At 41.6% G+C, this 9,995-nt stretch overlaps 1 protein-coding gene across 1 annotated transcript in view; it reads left to right on the top strand.

Moving 5' to 3' along the window:
- The first annotated feature begins 466 nt into the window (after positions 1-466).
- Positions 467-9,995, top strand: part of MAN1A2 (mannosidase alpha class 1A member 2) — a 188,526-nt gene continuing 178,997 nt past the window's right edge. Inside the window, exon 1 of the mRNA XM_080801162.1 lies at positions 467-1,672. Coding sequence (XP_080657288.1) covers positions 1,371-1,672 — 302 coding nt within the window. The 5' untranslated portion in view covers positions 467-1,370. The remainder of the gene's footprint in view (positions 1,673-9,995) is intronic.

Here is a 9,995-nt window from a genome sequence, read left to right as displayed (position 1 = left end):
GGGGACGCCCACTCGCGAGTCGGGGCGGTAGGCCGGCCCGCGCCATCCACCCCCCACCCCCGTACCCCCGGTCCCTTGCAGGCGTGTGCTCAACGGGCGTCGGCCTTCTGCTGTTTGCGCTCTCCGGGCCTAGGAGGCAGGGGCTGAGGACCGGGCCGCAGCCCCGCACCGCGTGGACGCGTCGCCTCTCCCGCACCCGCCGCCGCCAGAGCAAGCCGCTGCGAGCGACCGGAGGCGGCGCCGAGGAGGCCCCCACGGCGGCCCGCGGCCGGCGAGGACGGAGACGGAGCCGACCTCTGCCCGCCCGAGGCGCGGCCGCTCCTGCGCGCCCGGGGCCGCCGCCTCCCCAGCGCCGAGCGAGGAATGAGCAGGCGCCTGCCCCGGGCTCTCCGACTGAGGGGCCGCGGCTCGTCTTCTTCCCACGCTGCGGAGCCGCGGGGGCCCGGTCACCGCGGCCGGGCGCGGCGGGGTCACCGGCGGCCTCGACCGGACAGCAGGCGCCGGGGTTAACTGCGACGGCGGCGGCGAGCGGGAGGAGGAGCCGGGCGGGGGTGGCCGCCGCGCCTCCCCTCCCCCCCGCACACGCCGGGGCTTCTCAGTGGCCGCCGGAGGAGGAAGTTCCGCTCCCCGCCAGACCCGTGCGCTAGCAACAGCGGCGGCGGCGGCTGCGAGGGCGCAGGCATTTGGGGCGCGAATGCCCTTCGCGCCGGCCGTCGAGGGGGCAGCGGCGGAGCTCTCCCCGGAGCCTGGAGCCTGGGGGCGGCGTCGGGAGGCGCGGGCGTGCGAGACCCCCTTCTCGCGACTTCGCCGGGCGCCGCAGCTTCGCTTTCCCAGCGAGGCGGGAGACCGCGCTCCTTCCCTGTTGGCAGACTTCCGAGGAGCCCCTTATTTTTCCATCACCGAGGTGAAGAGGTCCTGGAAGTGGAGCACCAGAGGTGGTTAAGTGAGCCTTCTGCAACTCCTCGGATCTGGGCAGGCTCCCTTTTGGGGCGAGAGACCACATTGGAGCATCTCGCTGGGGTGCAGGAATGGAAGACCCCACCTTGCATCGTTTCTGCAGTGTTGCCTGCCTCATCCACTCTTAGGAATGAAGAGGAGACTTGTGATAACCCGATGAGGTACTGAAAACCAAATGGCAGCGAAAATATCACAGAACACAAACTAGTGATCCTGTGGGGGCCGCACGTTTCTGAATGTAATTGGACGAGCGTGAAAGAGGTGCCCTATTAAAAAGCACAACAGTACTTTAAGGGGAGCAAAATTGAGGGTTTTTTTTTTTTTTTGGCCAAGATTTTGGAGACTGTTCAATGTATTGTATATTGGATATAAGATGAGAACTTTATAATATATTCTGTCCAAGAGCGTAAACGATGACTACCCCGGCCCTGCTGCCCTTATCTGGACGAAGGATACCACCTCTGAACCTGGGGCCGCCTTCTTTCCCACATCACAGGGCTACCTTGAGACTTTCTGAGAAGTTTATCCTCCTCCTTATTCTAAGTGCCTTCATCACCCTGTGTTTTGGGGCATTTTTCTTCCTTCCAGACTCTTCAAAACACAAACGCTTTGATCTGGGTTTAGAAGATGTGTTAATTCCTCATGTAGATGCCAGCAAAGGGGCTAAAAACCCTGGAGTCTTCCTGATCCATGGACCTGATGAACATAGACACAGGTTTGTTTATTTCAGAAGTTTTGTTATTAACATTTGGCAGAGCAAATTGTGGTTTATTGCACCAAATGTGTCTTACATTTTTTCTTTTCAGTAAGGTGTAGTTTTCCCTAAGTCGTTAGAGTTATGGTTATTTCAAAATTTTTAGAATAGAACCATGGACTGGAAGGGCTCCTCGAGCCCAGTCTAAAGTGCAACTCCTTTGTTTTATATAGGAGAAACATTTGGCTCAGAGATGTTAGGTCTGATGTGAGCAGTTGGGAGGTAGGAAAATTTAAAGTAATGATCACATAAGCTGCTCCTTCATTTATTAGAATGTATTGCATTCAGTCATAGTGCCACCCTGTGAAATAGACCCATTGAATCCTGACAGCTTCTGTGAAGTTTTTTCTCTCCCAAAGGGCTCTTATTTTCTAGCTTGTAGTTAAAGATTAGTAGTGAATCTTAGATTTTTAGGAAGACCAACGATGGGTAGAATGTACCTGTCCTTTCTTAGCATACAAAAATACCTTGATTTCTGTTATTTTCAGGGGATCTGTTTTGGTGCTCCATATGGAAATCAGTTATGTTAAAAATATCCTTGAATCTTACAGGCATTTCACTTTGTGTGTAGATTTGGCTGTGTTTTTAAATTTCTTATTTTTTTAATATGTGGGTTGGAGTGTGTCAACTAACTTTTGCAATTTGATTGATGAAAGGTTCACATTCTTTCAAATCACCAAATTTGAGGAGAGCTTGGGTGAGTCTTGCCAAATTAGGATAAAATAGGAGCTTTAGTAACTATTTCTTTAAATCATTTATGCAATTTGTGTCAAAAGAAGAGTTTGGGAAAGTATTTTACTTTTCTCAAACCTATATATAAATATATATATATGTATATATATATATTTTTTACCTGCTAAATCCCCTCCTTTTCCCGTTTATTAAAATAATTTTTGAGTATGTGAAAAAAACCCATAAACTTGAATTCTGTTTTCAGCTGACATTAGTTTTCACTTTTTAAATTAAGCACGAGGTGTTTGAAGAAGCTTAGGTTCAGGTGTGAGCCTGAGTTAAATACTTGGGATAAGGTGGTGTTGTAATGACAGCTGGTTTTTCCTTTTTCTCAATCTTGTTAATTCATTATTTGCTTCCTTATTCTTTGACTTTTGGCTGAACCTTATGGAGTAGTTCTAAAATTGTTTCAAGCCATTATTTTGTAACTAAATTTGGACTTTTTGCCATCATTTTCAACTTCTGTACTCTTTCGCATCAGTTACTTTTATTTTTGCCCTTTGCTCTTTGTGACTTTGAGAAAATTGTGATGTGATCTGTGAAATATGTTGCTGAAAAATTAACACTGCAAGTACTGTTTTCCTGGAGAACCTTATTTCCCATGATTTTTATACAAGCTATGATAAAGATTTGAAAATAAAGGGTGGTAATACTGGCTTCAGATTTCTTTGAGAGCCACACGTTATTTAACTATTATTACACTAATCTGTCACATACTAAACAGTTTATATCTTAAGTGTGGTCTAAAGGTTAAAAAATATACAGTATATGGCAACATTCTAGTTTAAAAACATTCATTAGAAAAATTCTCAGTTAAGTATAGTTGAAATGTAAGATTTGGAAAAAATAAGATTTGGATGAGAATACAGGTATGTCCATCCTATTTACATTTTAAAATAGCCTATTTAGATCTCTTAAACAAGAATTCTTAAATTGAATGCATATGCTTCGTGTATTGTTATCCAAAACTATTGGGTTCCTGAGTTGGGAGCTTTGGCTGGTTTTGAGTTCTTGGTTTGAGGGATTGTGAGCCAGATCCTGAGTTTTAGAGTAAGAGCCTAGGTAGCAAATGATACATGTGAGAATTTATTTGAATCTACTTAGTTCCTGAATTTTAGAAAGCAAGGATTCAAATAGTGAGGGTCTAGGTGAAGAGGGATCCCTGTGTTACCTCTGTACATAATTTCTGTGGCTATATCAGTTTATTATATTTGCTTGGTATATTATCTCTTGTTGCTTATCATATCTGAAGGCACAGTCTGCAGCAATTTCTAATGTGGGCGATGAAATACATTTCAAAATAGAGATCATTCAAATATAAGTTTAAAATATGAGACATTAAACATCAAGCTAATGTAGACACATTAGCTCATTTAAAAATCATTCAAAAAAGATAATATTTCAACAGAACTGGTTGGTGCTAGAATCATACCTATTTTGGATGTGGTTCAAAAATATCTTAATTTGAAAAATACAAATTCGTAATTTATCTTTATTTTGTGTGTATGTAGAAGGGAGCAGGGTAGAGGGGTGAGGAACCTTTAATGGATACGTAATGGAAAATGAATCATGGCCATTATTTCTTATTCAAAGTATTTAAGGGGTACTTGTTGAATTGACTTTTCTTTATTAATGAGTTAATTTAGTGTTATAGTTAGGTGCTTAAGTTCTGGAGTCTTGACTGCATGGATTTATGGCCTAGTTTGTCACTGATTAGATGTATGATCTTGAAATTTTTAAACTCTGTGCCTAAGCTGCTTCGCCTGGATGACATTGGCATCTACTTGACAGATTGTTGTAGTGAATGAGATGGTACAGGCAAGTGCTCAGAATATTTCCTGGTGTTTAGTAAGTGCTCAGTAAAGATGAGCAGTTATTGCTATTGGTGATTGTAGTTTTAATGGAATTATTTTAATTTTGAGGCTACTTTATGTATTGTACATGTTTCTGAAAAGTTAAGTACAGAGTAATATATATACATATCTTTTTAAAAGATTTTATTTATTTATTATAGAGAGAGTGCACAAGTAGGCAGAGCAGCAGGCAGAGAGAGGGGGAAGCAGACTCCCTGCTGAGCAAAGAGATGTAGGGCTCCATCCCAGGACCCTGAGATCATGACCTGAGCCGAGGTCAGAGGCTTATTAACCCACTAAGCTACCCAGGCGCCCCCAGATTAGTATTTTGAAAGCATATCCGAACCTTGTTGTCTAAAGGAACATTTTATAACCAAAGTAGTTAGCAACAAATGTGTATTGCCTGTCCACTGGGTGTCAGGCCCTGCTTTAATAGAGTTTCTCATCTAGGGGGATGATGGGCGTTAAATACATACCTTTATTTTCAAAGAGTGATAAGTATTATGAAAGTGTACTCAGTGCTGTCAGAGCACATGATGGTGTGATTTATCCTGTGGATTGAGGTTGGGGGGAGGTGGTGGGCAGGCTGTGGGAGTAGGGAAGGCTTCATTGAGGAAGCAATGAATGACTCAGAGATTTAGAACAAGTAGATTGCTAAGTGAAGTAGAGATGCGGGGAAAAAAAGTAGTCAAAGCCGAGGACACCACGTGTGTGAGAACCCTAAGAAAAAAGCCTGGCATCGTGGAGGAGCTGACAAATGTCCAGTGTGGCTGGTGTAGATTTAGCAGTGTGGGGCTAGGCGAAGAGACTACACAAGAGGTCAGATTTGGCTTCCGTTGTTCAGAAATTATGAGTTAGTTGCTAGCCTTCACATGTCAGTAGATTTCACATGAAAGTCTGGACTTCTGATTTCTCTTGAAAATACCGGAGGATCTGGCAACACCCGAATATGTATTTTCTGATGGCAGCCCTGAGCTGGATCTGGGCAGGAGCTGCTCCTTCTAGAGGGGCATGTGCTCTTCATTTTATGCCACTCCACTAAGCTGCCAGTTAAGGAAATCTAATGAATCAGCATTTCACCTGGTTGTTGTTGAGTTGGGAATCCCTGGGCATGATCCTGGAGAGTCCGTAGTCAAATATTTTGGTCTTTATCCTGAGTACTATGGAAAGTCAGTGAAGGGTTTTCACTAAAGCAAGGCAATGACATAATCATTTTTTAAAAATTTAAATAAAAATTTAAATAATCGCTATGGTTGCATTGTAAACACTGGATCGGAGAGGAGCAGGAGGACATGTGAAATTAGGAGAGTCTAGGTCACAGAAGAGATTGGCTTAGATCACGGTGGCGATAATGGAGAAGGAGAGAAGTTAGTGGAGAAGAGTGGTTGATTGAAGAGATGTTAGTCAATGTGTTAAGTTTCACAGAAGATGATAGTTGATTGAATATGGGTCTAAGGTAGGAGGAGGAGAGAGTCCAGGATAACTCCCAGTTTCTGGGTGACATGGCTATGGGTTACTAAGAAATATACACCATATGGAATTAATACTTTATATAATTGATATTACATGAGTTTAAGATAAAGCTTTTTTTTTTTTTTTTAAGGATTTTATTTATTTGGCAGAGAGAGGTCACAGGTAGGTGGAGAGGCAGGCAGAGAGAGAGGGGGAAGCAGGCTCCCCGCCGAGCAGAGAGCCCGATGCGGGGCTCGATCCCAGGACCCTGAGATCATGACCTGAGCCGAAGGCAGAGGCTTAACCCACTGAGCCACCCAGGCGCCCCTAAGATAAAGCATTTTAATGAGAAAACCTGTGTGTTCCCTTCAGTTAAATGGTTCACAAATAATTGGTAGTTTTCAGATGATAATAATGTAAAATGCATGGTTTGATGTTGATGACTGTCATTTTTAACATCTATGATTTCAAGGTAACCAAAACAGGTATTGGTCATAAAACACATGGATGTTGTTATAAATATACACTGATATACATAAAGTATCATGTTCACAATTTGTGTACGTAATAGACCTATTCCACTGAAATTTTACTTACTAATTTCTTTCATTTTTAAAACTGACATTTGTAGGGGCACCTGGGTGGCTCAGTGGGTTAAGCCGCTGCCTTCAGCTCAGGTCATGATCTCAGGGTCCTGGGATCGAGTTCCGCATCGGGCTCTCTGCTCCATGGAGAGCCTGCTTTCTCCTCTCTCTCTGCCTGCCTCTCTGCCTACTTGTGATCTCTGTCTGTCAAATAAATAAATAAAATCTTAAAAAAACAAAAACAAAAAACTGACATTTGTTTTATATACTAGCATTATAAAAATGGGCTTCATTTTTTTTTTTTAAATACTTAATTGAATTGCCAGTAAGTTTCATCTTCTAGTCAGGATTTTGTTAGTATAACTTGAATACTTGAAGTTATGTTAACTTCTGGTAGTTTCCTCAAACAGAAAGAACAGGCTTTGGAGTTAGAAGGACCTAAAGTTGTGTCTTAGTTTTACTAAATAGCTGTGAGACATTGTACTAGTCATAATCACTCTAAACCTGTGCTGGCCAGTGTGTTTAGTCATTAATGACACGTCACTTTTTTTTTTTTCTTTTTTTTTTTTTAAAGATTATTTATCTATTTATTTGACAGACAAGAGATCACAAGTAGGCAGAGAGGCAGGCAGAGAGAGAGGAGGAAGCAGGCTCCCCGCTGAGCAGAGAGCCCGATGCGGGGCTCGATCCCAGGACCCTGAGATCATGACCTGAGCCGAAGGCAGAGGCTTTAACCCACTGAGCCACCCAGGCGCCCCAATGACACGTCACTTTTGAACTTGAAATGTGTCTAGTCCAGATTGCAGTGTGCATTAGTGAGAGTTTTTCAAGATTTTCAGGTCATGATTTGCATTTTTTGCTTGATTCAGTTTTGCTTTTTATTGCAGGAGTAGAAATTTTAAATCTCACTATCATCATTTTAATTTTAATATCCTTCCTTTTCTCATCCCTCTTCCATGCCTCCCCCCCCCCCCCCCCGCCCCTTATCCTGTTAGGGCATTCTGCTCCTGTTTGGGGGAGGTCACATCATTTTATCCTCTTAAGTCGGCTGGGCTTCCCTTGTAATGTATTTACCCTCTTTGGCCCAGGGTTGTTTTTCCCACTTCCCTTTACTCAGATTATGAATAAAGTAATGTCTGTTTAACAGTCTGATATAGATGCCTTGATTGTATGGGTATATATATAGTATATATAGTATAGTATATAGACTTTGTTTACTTTTATTGAGTGAAAAACCTTTCATTTCCATAGTTGGAGAACAAGTTGATCTTTACCTCTCTTTACCTCTACTCTGCTGTGGTAGTAGCATCTTTAGTCCTCAACTGTTTTGGTGCTAGAGTACATTTTTGTGTGATTCCTAAATTCAGTGTACAGTTGGCTGTATGGACAGCTACTGAGATTGTTCTTGTCTTGTCCATTACCATTTGGAAAGCAATTTTTCATTGTTTCCCATGCACTTCCCCCATCCTCCAGGAATTGCTCTCTCACTGAACCTGAGTAGTTAGATAATAAGGTAAGAATTGGGATGAGATGGTGGGGAAAGGCTCTGACTTTATGGAGGTCTCTGTCCCATTTTCCTATTGGGACAGACCCTTGGTCTCTGCGATCAGTTAAACTGGGGTGGAGGTAAGGCTTGATTCTCTACAATCTAAGTGTGGTTATCAGTAAAGAATTCTTCCAAATTCTGAAGTAATAGCTCTTCTTTCTTTTCTTTCTTTCTTTTTTTTTTTTTTTTTTAAGATTTTATTTATTTATTTGACAGACAGAGATCACAAGTAGGCAGAGAGGCAGGCAGAGAGAGAGAGGGAGGCAGGCTCCCCACCAAGCAGAGAGCCCAACTTGGGGCTTGATCCCAGGACCCTGGGATCATGACCTGAGCTGAAGGCAGAGGGTTTAACCCACTGAGCTATCCAGGCGCCCCATAGCTCTTATTTCTTTGATAGTCTGAGTTTTCATCATTTTCTGCATCTTTCATAAGTACTGATAGTGATTTAGAAGAGGCTGTATTTTGCACTGCTAACCAGATGACATTTGGTATATTCTTATTTAAAGTCAAATTTTGATCCTAGACCAAGTGATGGTGACCTTGCTTTTGTTGGTTCAGCATTATCAAATCACTATGTCAGTATATTTTTAATTCTTCTCAGAGATGAATAAAGTATTAGAATGGTATGGTTAAAATGCAGAATACCAAGGCATAAATTCTCATTTTCATGTTGGTCAGTGAATGTTGGGAATTCCAGGAGATGGTGCTCCGGAAATTGAATGTTAATATATTAAACAGCATTTATAGGATCAAGTTAAATGTTTTTAGGAAAATCAAATTTGTTCAAGCATTAGTTTGTTTATTTGCTTGAAGAGCTATAATAGCCTTTCCAAAATTTCTCTTGGGTTTTATAGGAAGTGTTCTAGGGCTATGAAATGTTTCTGTAATATTTTTGGATTTTCTTACTTTAAAGAATCAAACAATCTAAGAATATTTCTTCTAAATTATTAACATTGTCTTATGTAGGTATGTAGTCTCTGTAACATGGAATTTGAAATTAGATTTTATTTTTTATCAGCATCATTTATTGTAATTCCATGCTTCAGTTACTTTGAGTGATTTGCATTTAATCTTATTTCCTGATAGTGTTTTCTGATCTGCAGGGTTCTTGTTAATATTAATTTATCCATTACAGCTGAGATTGCCCGAATCCACTTACGGGTTTATTCCCTTACCTCCACTGTCTGTAGGTAGTGTTTTTCCCTTGTCCTGTATCTTTCTCATGTGTGTCTGTGATTGCATATTTACAGTCTATTTGCTTGCTTCTCTTTCTCTCCTAAAAGAGCATGGGCTCCTTGAGGGCAAATAACTGTCTTTAATTTATCTTTTATGTCTAATGCTTGAAGTACATTTGGCTCTTAATAAAAGTATATACCTGCTGAATAAATGATGTCCATGGCAAGGTGGCCAATTCCCTGAGAGAAGGTATAAACAAAACATAAGAATCGAGAGGTAAGATGCAGAAGTAGGAGGAATGATGTCTTACAGTGAGAAGCATAGTCTTTAATAAAGGCCCTTTATAAAAAACAATTTAAAAAAATTAGGGAATAATTCCTGCTGGCCTTATCTATAACATACTTACTCCTATAAATGTATCTAAGTTATTTTGCATGCCCCTACACTGAATTTCTCCTTTAGGAAAAAAGGAAGAAAACAATAGCGTGTGATAAATGTTTTCACACATTTAACCTTTAGTCTTTATGTTAGACCTGTAAATTAGGTTTTACTAACCTAATTTTTAAAAATATAGCTATAAAATTAGATCATGCTGAAAGAAACTAACATCTCCAGTAGTCCCCCCACATAGGCAGTTTCACTTTCCTGGTTCAGTTACCTGCGGTCAGCTGCGCTCAGCCGCCCTCTGGAAGCCAGTGATGCTGACTCGTGAGGTCAGTAGCAGCCTCCTGCTAGGTCTCAATGCCTCCATTCATCTCATCATGTAAGCATTTTATCATCACACATCATCATCGTCATAAGAAGGGGGAGTGCAGTACAACAAGGTATTTTGAGAGAGGGAGGGCGACCACATTCATGGATATTGTTATTCTAATTTATTATGAGATGTTGTTTATCTCTTACTATTTCTCACTTATATATTAAACTTTATCATAGGTATG

This window comes from Martes martes, assembly GCF_963455335.1.
Source record: "Martes martes genome assembly, chromosome: 4".
NCBI lineage: Eukaryota > Metazoa > Chordata > Mammalia > Carnivora > Mustelidae > Martes > Martes martes.
Note: the sequence above shows the minus strand (reverse complement) of the source record. Positions and strands in the feature narration are given on the sequence as shown.